The sequence below is a fragment of the Oxyura jamaicensis genome, chromosome 1, assembly GCF_011077185.1.
Source record: "Oxyura jamaicensis isolate SHBP4307 breed ruddy duck chromosome 1, BPBGC_Ojam_1.0, whole genome shotgun sequence".
NCBI classification, from domain to species: Eukaryota; Metazoa; Chordata; class Aves; order Anseriformes; family Anatidae; genus Oxyura; species Oxyura jamaicensis.
The window spans coordinates 67,879,009-67,893,126 of record NC_048893.1 but is presented as its reverse complement, the minus strand read 5'-3'; the positions used below and the strand labels follow the sequence as shown (position 1 = coordinate 67,893,126).

General features: G+C 37.4%; 1 protein-coding gene across 7 annotated transcripts in view; it reads right to left on the bottom strand.

Annotated features, from left to right (window-relative positions):
- PDE3A (phosphodiesterase 3A) overlaps positions 1–14,118 on the bottom strand; it is a 275,364-nt gene that overhangs the window by 33,959 nt on the left and 227,287 nt on the right. For all 7 annotated transcript variants that reach the window (XM_035348050.1, XM_035348040.1, XM_035348031.1 and 4 more), the window contains 5 exons: positions 13,207–13,361; positions 9,217–9,332; positions 5,257–5,476; positions 1,326–1,411; positions 715–884 (listed from right to left, as the gene is read on the bottom strand). In XM_035348050.1, the coding sequence (XP_035203941.1) occupies positions 715–884; positions 1,326–1,411; positions 5,257–5,476; positions 9,217–9,332; positions 13,207–13,361 (747 nt within the window). The remainder of the gene's footprint in view (positions 1–714; positions 885–1,325; positions 1,412–5,256; positions 5,477–9,216; positions 9,333–13,206; positions 13,362–14,118) is intronic.

Genomic DNA, 14,118 nt, shown 5'->3' with positions numbered 1-14,118 from the left:
GGGGTCTGGAGAACAAGTCCTATGAGGAGTGGCTGAGGGAGCTGGGCTTGTTCAGCCTGGAAAAAAGAAGGCTTATCGCACTCTATAGATACCTTAAAGGAGGCTGTAGCAAGGTGGGGGTTGGTCTATTCTCCCACATGCCTGGTGCCAGGATGAGGGGGAATGGGCTTAAGTTATGCCAGGGGAGGTTTAAGTCGGATATTAGGAAGAACTTCTTTACTGAAAGGGGTGTTAGGCATTGGAATAGGCTGCCCAGGGAAGTGGTTGAGTCACCATCCCTGGAGGTCTTTAAAAGATGTTTAGATGTAGAGCTTAGTGATATGGTTTAGTGGAAGACTTGTTAGTGCTACATCAGAGGTTGGACTCAGTGATTTTGGAGGTCTCTTCCAACTGAGATTATTCTGTGATTCTGTGAACAGTAACAGAGAAGCCAAACATTTCTTAAATGCCTAATGACAGATCTATAAGCCTGTACTCGTTCATCAAAATAGATGGTTAGTGTCTCACAAGTGGCCAGTGCTTAGGAGCTCTCACACACTTCAGTGGGTCCTTTCAATTATTGAGTCAAACCGTTTACTACAAGGTATGAGCTGCTGAAATTTTTGCTTGAAAACCATGGCCATAATCTTTAGATTGCTCTAGGATTGTGTTTGTTTGTTTTTTCATTTCCACATATATTCAGTCTATGGTGACAGTGGAATTTAAACAAGCTACCTCAGGTGGTATCAAGGGATGCAGAATGATGGTCTCAGGTGCATACGTCCTACAGACGGATCCCTTCCGTGTCTGTTCTTTGGAGCAATCTGTCTCATCATCATTTTGTACGATATCACTGCTGTCACTGTTGTTGGTCTCATAGTCAGAAGTGGCTTGTGCAGGATCATCTACAACACAAATCACAGAGCTTGTTGTGTGAACAGACCTTCTGAATAATAGCAACAGGATCTCTGACTCATAACACATATGTGCTGCTTGGCTGTGTCTAATGTTGAACAATCTGTCCAAAGACATTAAAGCATATATCCTGCAGAGACTGAAAAATGGGATTGGGGATTGAGGAGAGGAAAAAAACTTGGTGACTGTTATTTGTACTGGCAAGGTTAGCCAAAACCATATGGAAAACATATTTATTTTGCATTGTATCTGTGTTCTTCATGAGGGTTTTCCGCATCTTAAACAAGCAAAAAGGAAAGAAGCCTCAAAGGCAGTTTGGATGATCTCACCTACTTATGTTTTCCTTCTGTGAGACAGAGGCATATTTGCCCTTCCAGTGAATAATTATTAAATTTTAAAGGAGGAGGAGTTTTTGATTGACAAAGAATTACCCGCTCTATTCAGGGAGTGTGTGGTACCATCACTTCTATCTAGTGTCCCATCACCGGCTTCTGTTTGGTTATAGGGTCTGCCACAGCTGAAATACAACATCAGAAAACATACACAATATAAAAAATCATGAGAGTTAGTCTTATGTAAAACATATTCCTGTTGACAGTATATGATTATGTCATACATTTTAAGCTATGGTATAGGCTACATTCTAAAGACAAAATTACAAGACTGAGCTGAAGTTTTACTGAAAGTCAGAAATGCAAAAAGACAGTCTTATACCTTAGACATAGCCACCACCATTAATTTGTGTCACCAACAGTTAAACTATACCATGTGATTTTTTATATATGGCTTTTTTTTTTTTTTTTTTTTTTCCTAAGTTTATCAGTACAAATAGGCTGCCCAGGGAAGTGGTTGTGTCACCATCCCTGGAGGTCTTTAAAAGACGTTTAGATGTAGAGCTTAGGGATATGGTTTAGTGGAGGACTTGTTAGTGTTAGGTCAGAGGTTGGACTCGGTGATCTTGGAGGTCTCTTCCAACCTAGACTATTCTGTGATTCTGTGAAAACAAGCAAACAAAAAGCTGGCTTTGTACTACAACTGTACTATAAAACAGTGAAAATTTGCCAAAGTGCCATACAATCTTAGGTTATGAACACATCCATGCTGAGGCTTCTTTGCTCAAAGTTTGAATACATTCCTCTTTAATAATACAAACAGTTGTTTTGCCATTACTTTAGTGACAACAAACCATGTACAGCATAAACAAGGGGGCATTTTGGATAGAACAAGAGGAAGGTAATTTAGCATCCAGACATTTAGCAGACAGAGGTTGCTTCATCATTGCCAGAGAAGAAAGACATTGTGGGAGGGACTGCAATAGTGAGGCCTTTCCAATGCCTGGTTCTTCCCTTCTGCTAAAATGCTTTATTCCTTGTGTGCTATTCCCTTTAAGCCCTACACACGAATTCAGTACCAGCTGGAATATCTCAAATAACTATGTCCCAATATGATTGAATCTCAGACCGGAAGGAAGAATAATATAGCATGAAATCACGAGAGAAATTAACAAATCTGGATCCTCATTTAGCTTTTATATCAGATTTATATCAGATATATCAGATTTATATCAGATCTTCCCATGAAAAACTGACATTTTAATATCTTTCTCTGTTTGGACTTACTATTTTGAGGTGTAAAGTATATATAACAGTCTTTGTAAAGAGACAATTATAAAATTATCTAAATTGGTCAAACTTTGGATTAGAAACATTGCACCATTGTTAGTGCACCATATAAAAATGGCTGAAATCCTATGCCTGATGATTTTAATGGGGTCAAAAACATATTCTGGAATTTGGTATGCCCTGCAAACATAACATATTCCTGAAAGAATTCAAAATAACAGTACAAATCCACAAATAATGATACACATGGTGTACTGCCAAACAAATACATCTCATATCACTCAGGTTTATAAACAAGATGAAAAATATCTCTCCCACATTCCTTGTGGTTGCCATAAGGTCAATGATAACAAGTCAAAATGTAAAAGTTATAGAGAAATAGAGTCTTTGGTTGTGATACTACAAGGCTTCTGCATTATTATGAGTGCACCTCTTTACTACCAGAACATATACAAACTCGCACTGATTTAGTATATACAGTCCACATAAAAAATTGTATTAATAAATAAATAAATAAATAAATAAATAAATAATACTGAGCTACCTATTCGGACACTTGAAATCTGCTCTTTGTCAGAAGCAAATGCGTCCGTGCAACTTTAACCCAATCCCCCTTCATATGCAGGCATTATAATATACTTCTTAATCACAGGATTGTTTAACATTTTTTTTCACAGGATCCCTGCCTCATCCACTAAGCAGAATTAAAAGTGATTGCTTAAGAAATATTTTAATAGCATTGTTTGGTATATATTCTTGTTTAATATAGCCTTCAAACTCCATTGTACTGGCATATTTCACTTTGTATATAAGTAAAACTTCCGTCTTATTTTGTAGCAAGGCTTTTTGAAGACCAGCAAGCTACACTGTGAATATTCAAACACGAAAAAAATCTTTTCCAGTTTTTGTTAATTTAACTCAGTTTTTCTTGGTCATTTCATCTCTTTATTGTGTGTGTATTTTTTTTGTTTGTTATCTTTATATATATATATATATATATATAGTTGTTGTTTTTTCTTTATTGTGCTTATATTACTGAAGGGTGCATTATTTATATGCAGTTCAGCTTGTATCTGTGGCTATGACATCCCAGCATAGTAATGGCTAGAAATGTGATAGTGGTTATGATTTTTTGATAGGCATTAAAGGGACAGTGACTATTAATAATAGTGGATGTCAGTTCTATTAGCAGTCATTATACTATAATATTTTAAATAACGTGTTTGTTTCAAATAATCAACAACAAGGTCTATGCCAGCCAATGTCACTACTGGAAGTTCTTACACAGTCTAAGCATTTGAAAACAAGGAAATTAAGAACCAAAGTATGCTATGCAACTTCCACAGATCAAACAAGACAATAGCTATATCAATGTTAATAAACATATACCAGTGATTATATTGCAATCAAATTCTACACTTCTCAAGAAAATATGTTTTTTTTTTACTACCTACAACAGTCTTACATTTATTGGGGTTCTTATTTGTTTATTTATTTATTGTTATTTTTATGAGATACCTGTTCTCTTTAACACAATGTTGCCAGCAATAACTGTTACTAGTTAAAGTAATAATAATCTGCATACGTAGTAATAAAGGCAAAGTATAACAAGACTTAACGTATATGTTCTTATGTATAATATAGGCTTCATTTCAGATGAATCAGTGCAAATCCCAGTTTTGCAATATCTTTGCAAAGCACTTAATTTCTATTTAGTCTCCTAACCTTGGCTTAAAAGCCTGTCAGGATCCCAGTCTGAATTCCAGTGAACATGGCTCCCTACAGTAAGCTTGCAAGCTCAGTTATGAGTTTTTCACAGAGACTTCCTAGCCCTGTACACAAACAACACAGCAAGACATATCCTAAGTCACAAGGCTGAAGCCAGAAACTAAAAACTATTTTCAAAGATAGTTGGTACCTTGGTAACATTTAACCCTGCATATTGGTCAAATGACATGCTCCCTGCTGTCTAGCTGATAATCACAAATACTTCACTCCTATGACCAAAAGTAACATCTAACCAGTAAAGTAACCTTGAAACTGCACTGGAACTGGCTTTTAAATACTGTTATTTGCAACTAGACACATATTGAAAACTCTAGTAGTCTAACTTAAAAAATCTAAAAATGGGCTGCCTTAAAGTGTGAAGTTAAACTATTACTGTAACTCTTAGCACTCAGAGGAACTCATCTGCAGATGATTTCTGAAAAAAAAATAAAATCCTAGCAGGATATAACCTGACATTACCCTAGGGAGATCTGGATTCACCCCTTCCAAGCCAAAAATCACTTACTCTTCAGGCATTGCTAGAATGCCTGTATCACAGATACTGAGCACAGGGCTACAGGACAGCAGCTTTTAAACCCTAGCAGTCAGATTTTTGTATCAAACCTCAGGTGCCCGTTTTGAAAGACTTGGCCTGTGACTGTTCATGTTAGCAGCATGGCGTGAGAAACTCAAGTCGTTAACATGAAATCCAATGTTCAGATCTGAAAGTTATTGATGTGGAATTTGTTCATGAATCAAACATGAGTAAAAGTTGAAAATGTAGCTAACTGTCTTGCACTATAAAAGCACTTTGTATCATCAATCCACATAATTACTCACATGCTAAAAAGTGCTTAAATAATGTCAAAATATCAAAACTGCAGCAGATTATGAGAATTTACATATGCACCAAAAGAGCTTGTTTGCAGGGACAACGTGAAATGATCCAGCTCATGTCAAACTACCATCTTACCTGCTGCAGATAACGGAGGGGCTGATGATAGGGTCTGACAGGCTAGGTGCACTCTGAGTAGCAGTTAAGACTTTGTGTGGCTTTAAACCCTGCTTCGTGTCAGTATCTGTAGAGTCTGGAAATGACACAGAAGATGTTTTTCCAGTAGGACTTGTAGCAGGCGTCCCCTGAATAGGTGAATGGCACGGGGAGGTGAGAGGTGAAATATTTGGTGGGATACCTGGCAAGAGAAAATAAGAACCTTGTCAATTAACAGTAGCAGTAGATGGTTGTATGAGTTCACCGTGCACAAATACTCCTCTTGCAATATGCTGGCACTAGCATAGCTTCCAAAATGAAAAACAGAGAGAAAACCCTCCTCTACTCTGAGTCAAGCTCATGGCTGTCATAGAATGATGAAGCTCCATCATTATCAACTGTTTCTACCTTCTGACGATCTGACATTAGCTGAAAGGCATGAAATGAAAGATCTGCATAAGAGGCATCACTACAGGTATCACCATATTCTAGTGACAGAGGCACCAGACTTCAACTAGACTGTTCACTGTTTCCACCTGTACAGGAGGGACAAGAAAGGTTTACCCCCATTCCTATCATATTTGAACTTCTACATGTGAGATCACAGAATCATGGAATAATTTCAGTTGGAAAAGACCTCTAAGATCAAGTCCAATCATTAACCTAGCACTGCCAAATCTACCTACCACTAAACTATGTCCCTAAGCACCATACCTATGTCTTTTCTCTTCGATTCCACCTTAGATTTTCCAGTCTCAGATGGAAAGGTCCCATTACAATAAAGCACAGGGGAGCAAACAACACCTATCTTAAAAGGAAATGCATTTAAATTGACATACCTCCTGACCTTTGTTCTAAAGTTTGAAGGAACATAGCCCCAGTTCATTTACCATGCTCATCTTCAGAGCTGAATCACAAAGAACTTGGGAACTTCAAACTGGTTTTATGTTTAAATTGTGCCCACTACCTAAATGCATTCCAAACACAATTAACTTAGAATAAGGTTCTATATTGATCTAAGTTTATGAAATACTAACCTTGCAGTATATACATGCAAAGTTCCAGCATTTTATCCCAGTAACTTACTGTGATGTCAGCTTAAAATATGATTTTCTGTTGACAATCCATGAGTTCAAAATAATCTGTGAAGTTGCTACAGTGTAATTTTGAGATTCAACATCACCTACATTTTGATTAGGCAATTTCCTCAGAAAACATTATATATATTGCTGTCTTAATTCAACAATTGCAACTAAGATATTACACTATTCTTGAGATCAGAAATCTACAGCCTACGAAGGAATTAAAAAGTTGTCAGATGGTCATGATGTGGAAATGTAATTAAAATACAGTTATCCTCTATTTTAGATTTTCTAATCCTTAGAGATATCTGCTTTCCTTCCAACGAAAATATGTTTTTAAAAATATTCCATAGTCTGTTAGTTGCACAAGGGATTGAGTTGGATTATTAACTATCTTTGAGGTATATGCTACTAGGTAGTCTTTACGACTGTCGAAGAGTAAAATGTATATGGTCATCTTTCAACAGTTTAAAGCAAATCCAAGGAACTTAAATGACGACACCATTTCACAATAACATCCCTAACTTTGATGCGATATGAACTTACATTTGAGTTTACCTGAGAGTTTTGCCAAAACAGGTATAGGTAGAAGTATTTTAAAATGCTAAAACTTTCAAGCATAATTTAAAGACATATTTTGTAAATAGGTTTACAAATTTAACTGTTGTGGTTTAACCCGACTGGCAGCTAAACACCACACAGCCGTTCACTCACCCTCCCCCCTCCCTCTCTGGGATGGGGGAGAGAAACGGGAAAGTGAAGCCTGTGAGTTGAGATAAAGACAGTTTATTAAGATAGAAAATAATAATGATAATAATAATAATATGTACAAACAAGTGATGCACAATGCAATTGCTCACCACCCGCTGACCGATGCCCAGCCCAACCCCGAGCAGCCGGCCCCCCCCACCCCGGCTAGCCACCCCTATATATTGTTTAGCATGACGTCAGATGGTATGGAATACCCCTTTGGCCAGTTTGGGTCAGCTGTCCTGGGTTTGTCCCCTCCCAGCTTTTGCTGCACCCCCAGCCTGCCCGCTGGCAGGACAGAGCGAGGAGCTGAAAAAGTCCTTGGCATAGTGTAAGCATTGCTCTCCAGCAATTAAAACATCAGCATGTTATCAGCACTCTTCTCATCCTAATCCAAAACATAGCACCCTACCAGCTACTAGGAGGAAAAATAACTGTCCTAACTGAAACCAGGACAAAATCCTAGAGCAGAATTTGTATATATTGCCAATGGAGCTAATACACAAATGTTTAATTGATAATGATTATGGCAAACTGAAACAGTTCTTTAGTTGGAACATAAAAAAATCATAATTGAAAGTGCATGATTGTAAATATTTTAAAGCATCAAAATATCAATCTTCAGCATAAAAGTCTGGGCCAAAATTTTTACTCCTGTGAATTGGTGCCCCTAGGACTTGCTTGTGATGGAACGGAGCTCTCCCTTCATCATTGGTTAGCTCACATCTTTGGGCAGCAAAGATTGCTACTAATGCTTTCTGACAGTGGAACAGATAAAATGTAAAGCTGACTGATATGTGTGCTAAGTCTTGTTTTCCAAGTAGAAAATATTAACTATGCTTTTCCAAATTAATGGGTTCATCTCTGAAAATCACAAATCTAAATTGCTTTTGTTAAGTTCTACAATAAATTCCTGGATTCTTGGTAGTATATCTCCATTATATTCCAGTTTATTTTTATTTCTTTTTAATTTGACTTTTTGCTATACTTTTAAGATAATACCGGGTTAGTGTATCTTCACTATGGCATAAAACAGTTTCCATACAAGAGGAGATTTAATAGACTCTTCAGTTTGAAAAAGAGATGTAATGTGACAGAGCTAGATATGCAGAATAATTGTGCAGCCATATCTTTAAATTCATTTCTAAGTTTGGATTCCCTGACTTTTTCAATTTCAGGCCTCAGGCACCTATCAATTTCCATCTGATGTCTGGGTGACCAGAACCTCCAAATAACATTATCCCAGAGTTATTCCATGTTTGGAAAAATAAAATAAAACAACCAACCAATCAATCAAAAAACAACCAAACAAAACAAAATAGCCAACAAACAAAAAAAAATGGGTTCATTTAAAACAAAAAGGAAGACCTTGTAATCATTTTCAACTGCAATTTAAAGCATGGATAAATTTTATCTTATCCCTCCCTTGTACAGGGAAGAGAACCATGCTACTGTAGATGCTACTTCATGAGTGTCTTATTCAACATTCCACTATCAGTGAAGAAGTCACCTTCTCCATTTCTTCTCAGTTAAAAGAGAAATTGTTTCTTTAAAGGCCCTACATGCCAACTAAAACAAACAAACAAACTACAAAACAAAACTAAAATCATGTTTCTCTTCTTTAAAGATTTGTAAGAGCTACTTGAACTTTTTTGATAATGATCATACAGTGACAGACCTATGAGTTATATAATGGATTTGTCTTGGACGTGCTTGTGTAAGAAGGGTCATGTGCTGCCTCCAGCTCCAAATGGGCTTATGTAGAAAATCTCAGTGAGGCAATATACAAAGGCATTTAATTTAACATACGTTATAGAAAACACTCTTTCCTCAGCCCCATTGTAGTCACGGGAATTGCATGGATATAAATCACAACAACACTTGCCACATCATGTCATGACTAACCTCTATAAATCATAAATGTCACAACATTTACAGTGGCATCACTGTGAGTTATAGTATTTTAGCCACTGCTTTTTTAAATAAATTATTATACTCATACTGATAGAAAAACAAGAAAAGACACAGAGACCAAAAGCAGCTGCATGTGCTAATCACCAAGTTCCCTGGGAGCTAAGTGAGCCTGACAAAGTCATGGGTACCCACTCACCTTGCCGGCTCTGCCTTTTGGCATTCAGGTGGTTAGTAGGAGACATGGCATAAGATGTGGAGAAGGAGCGGCTCTTTGTGATTGTCATCAGAAGGGAGCTGTTCCAGGAGTCAGTGCTGTAAAATGAGAGTGCAAACAAACATTGTTTGACATAGGAAAAGCCTACAGGGAAAATCTGAAGAAATTAGAAGCCACAGCAAGAACTATGTGGTACTGAGATGGCAAAATATTGTTGAGGAGGAAACCAGCATCTATCTGCTGGCTGAATTGCTATTTGTGAGGAGTATTCAGAAAAAAATGTTTACAATGTAGGCGCTCCAAAGCTGGACTTCCTTCAGTGCTCATCCCTATTCACATTATCTCTACAAAGATGTCTTCGGTATATTGTTCTAACAGTACAAAGAGGCTTAAAAGTAGATGTGAAATATGTTAAACTTATACTCTCTTTTAATGCCTCCTTACAACAACCAGAAGTATCAGAAGTTCTCAGTATAAATGAAAAATCAGTCTCCTCAATGTCTCTACTGCAACTGTGAAGACAGATACCCATTAACCCTTTGGGCACTAGAAGAGCTCCTCAGGAAGCCAGAAGAGGCTCAGCAGAGTCCTGCACTGATGCCACTGCTGGTGTGCCTTGTTGCTGGGTGAAGCACTTCATTCTGTCACCACTTTAAGCACATGGAATGGCACTCATCAAATGTCAGTTTCTTGCAATGATGTAGCACTGGGTTTTATCATGAGGCCAAACACTTCTCTGAACAGATCCACTAGGCCTCTAAGTCTCCACTTTTTTCTTCACAGTCTTGCATCCTTCCCTCACCAAGTGATAAGAAGGCATACAAGACAAAAGACAGCCTTTTAAAGCAGCTTAGTCCTAGTCAAACTTCAAAAAAACATGTTCTGAAAGAACAAATGTATGTACCATTATCTTAACTCTACTAACACTTCACTGTTTTGGAAGGGCAAACACTGCCTATAAAAATGTTTGTTGTCTTTTGAATTATTTTTTTTGAGGGGGTGAGGTGTTCTCAGTTAGTAGAAAGAATATTAAATACTGGCCCAACCATAAAGCAAAACAAAACCAAACACACGAACAAAAAAACACCCCAAACCCACTGTTTGATTTCTTAAGGGAAATCCACTCGATATAGAGATGACTGAGGACAGAAGTATGGAAGCTTTGTTATTTTTCCCAAATCATTTGAAGCTATAAGAGGACCATGTCTTAACATTTTAGTGACAAAATGATACAGGAATACAAGACTCCTAATCTTAAACAGAGATTTTATAGAATCATAGAATATCCCAAGTTGGAAGGGACTAATAAGGATCATTGAGTCCAACTCCTAAGGGTGTTGGATAATTTTTAAGGGTAATTTTTTGGAAATCTATGACAATTAAAATCTATAGGTGATTTTCCAGACTATGGGGAAGAATTCGCAGAGTTGCTAATCGCAAAGACTACCACAGATTAACTCTACTGTCCCCCTCCTATCCCCTTCAAGTGATTAAAAGACCCTTTTCTGTGTTCTGTGGCGTGCTTGAATTTGGTACAGAGGAAGTGGCAGATAATCAAGATTTTTTTCCCCTTCCGTTCAAAATTCTTTTCCTTGAAAGCAAATATGTATTGGTCTGCCAGAATTTTTAAAGCTAGACTTACTTATGGGCTTCATTTTTTCCCCTTTCTGGAATTCATTGTTTCTCCTACTGTAAAAGAAGACAGTAGGCTGGGAGGCTTGACAGAGCTATAATTATACAATTGGCGACATTAAACGTAGGAAGAATTGATAGCCAGCTTAGTTGGCTCATCAAGCGTAGTTATATAACTGTAGAAAAGGACCAACAATAATATTTAATAGCTCTCCTTCCCCCTTGGATTTCCATCTTAGGATGCTTACATACTATGTGAGAGTCTGGGATCAACAGTATAAATCAAATGCACCCTGGGAACCACAGACGGGTAACTGAAGAATATTTCCATTTGGTTATGGCTTCTTTATATTTACTTTTACTTAAATACATGGGACTCCTTGCAAAGGAAAGTTTGGCTAGCCATGTATTTTTCTTGCACCAGACATTCAAGTGCACTCTGCAGACTGCCTTGAGCACCTAGGCTCCCCATATAAGAAGAACGGTGCTCTAGGGCTATATTCATCCAAGTTATCCAACAGCAAACACTGAGGATGTTGGGGCTTCTCAGGTCCTTTTGTATTCTCCACTACTGGCTCCAAAATTTTGAATTGCAGAAAAACAAAACAAAACAAAACAAAACAAAACAACAGAAACAAAACCATACGTTTTCTGAGACCACAGCCTGAAATTCTGTTCTTGACCTCAGTGCCTTTGCTCTGCAATTCCTTCCCTGGCAGCAAAGCATGTTTGCACACTATCCTCACTCAACAGCTCCAAGATCATAGCCCTTGGTGAGGTAGGGAGGGGACCTGAATTTCATTCTTGCAGAGCCGCACTGTAACTGCTAGGCTGCAAGGCTGTCTACTCTCCATCCTTCCTTTGAAGGTTCTCCTCCATTGTGATTGGAATAATAATAATAAAAACAATAATGAAGCCATAAAAGAGGAAATTACTGAATCCAGAACTTTTCCTGGCAAGACAAACAATTAATGTACATTTCCTCCAGAGATTTTGCTGCAATCCATTTCAAGGCTTCATTAAGTATTACTTTGTAGTTGTGATTCTCTCAGTATCAGCATCTGCTTACAGAACGCTTGAAAATATGGGGCATCTTAAATAAATTAGCAAATAAATCATAAATAGAAGAAGACATTTTGCATTGTGATAAAACAGCTGTATTTATTTGCTTCTTATGGAAAATAAGGAAATACTTTTTAACTAGATTATATAGTTGGGTTTAAGAATATTTTCAAACATCATCTACTGGTGGAACAACAACATTTGAAGTCTTGTGCATATTGACAGAAACATGAATTATGACTTCAGCTTTTGAGTTTGTTTCTATATCAAAGTTACAATACAATGGCAAAACCTCAATCTGAATACTAGAAACTAAATGCTGCTTTAAAATTAGGGAACGTGGCACCTGCTCTTGCAGGAAACCTTTATGTTGCCCTTTTCATTTTCAGCTTTGCTTTCATCTTCTGGTAGTAGTTTTTCCTTAGTAATTTTATTCTTAGATTACACTTATAAATAAATAAATAAATAAAGCAATGATAACAAATCTACTTAGATATTAAACTCCCTTCTTTCTGTTAAATCACTTTTTGACTTATCTAATTCAATGTTTTTCATTTACCATCCAGTGTTGGTGTTGTATTTACATGAGTTCATTTAGGGAGCCCTAAGCACTCATGATATTCTGGAATTAAGTATACACACGAGATGCAGGGCTTGTACAGGTTTGTAGGGTCTTATGACACTATTTCTATGGAGAGAAAAGCACTGAACTGAAAGCATATTTTAGCAAGTTCTAGCCAAAATCAAGGTTTGTGTTCTGGAAGTTATTGTCTATAGAGAATGGAGATTAACTGGTTTACTAACAGGGACACATCATTAGGTGTGTTTCTAAAAGTGATGTTCAGCACTTGGATTACCCGTTAGATTAATCTCTTGGCCAAGCAATATCCATGGAGGAAACCTCAATCTGCATATCAAGAGGACTTTAACCACATAACCTTTTATTGTTTCCAATTTTATTATGTAATTCTGCACTTTGCTAGCTTAAATATATATTTTTTTCTTTATTCTTTTTTATTTCAATTTTGTTTCCCAGTAATAGGAAGCAAACTGGAAATGATCTGACTAAAACTGAGAAAACCACTTCTTTGGTAACCCTACTCATGGAGATGTGTGGAAGTTATTCTTCTATTTATGCAGTTCCTTTTCTACAGTACAGAGCTGTTCTAACTCCATATTTTGGAGTCAGCACTTATAAATGATGGACATCATCACACAGAACCACAAAAAAATAATGCCTAAAGATAGTTGTAGAAGAGAGATGAAGTAATCTATAACCTGGATGAAGATGATTCATGAGGTTTGATGCTGGCACTGCGATCTCTTCTCACTGGGGCTGGTTCCAGTGTAGGTAAACCTGTGGCTGATGTTGTTGTGGTCCAAGTGGAGGACACTCGTCTCAGCAGTCCTGGAGGCAAACTTCTCCGTAAGCGCTAGAAAAAAAACCAAACAGTTGCTTAGAGTTTATATAGGCTTATAAAAACGTTAAACATGCAGAAGAAAAACATTGCTAGCATTTGATTAATTCTGCCTGATGATACCTGGTGAGGTACCTTTGGTCTGCACTTGTCCAGGTATTATGGTGCCTACCTCCCACTGAAATCAGCACAGGGTGGTTCTTTCAACATTTGGAGAGTCGGGACCTTCCTCCCTATTTTAAGTTACAGAAAAGCTATCCATCCACAGCTCCATAGCCATAGATGTTCAACACTTGGAGGTCACTGGAGTCAGACAGTTTTGACAGTGCTCTTTAGAAATTTTAGAAGTGATATGGCCAAAGGGCCACAAAGATGACTGAGGAATTGAAGCATCTGCCACACACAGATAGGCTGAGAGAGCCATGATTGTTCAGCCTGGAGAAGAGAAATCTTAAGGGAGATCTTACCGATGTGAATAAATACCTGAATGCAAGGAGGGGAAGAAAGATGGAGCCAGGCTTTCTGAAGTGGTATCCAGTGATAGGATAATAGGCAGTGGGCACAAAAATACAGGAAATTCCATTTAAATGTAAAAAAAAATGAATAAATTACTGTGAGGATGATCGAACACTGGAAGTGGTTCCCAGAGAAGCTGTAGATTCTACATGTATGGAGATATTCAAAACCCAGTTGGACATAGTCCTAAGCAACCTGAACTAGGTTTATCCTAGAGAACTTGCTCCAGGTTCACAGAATCACAGAATCACAGAAT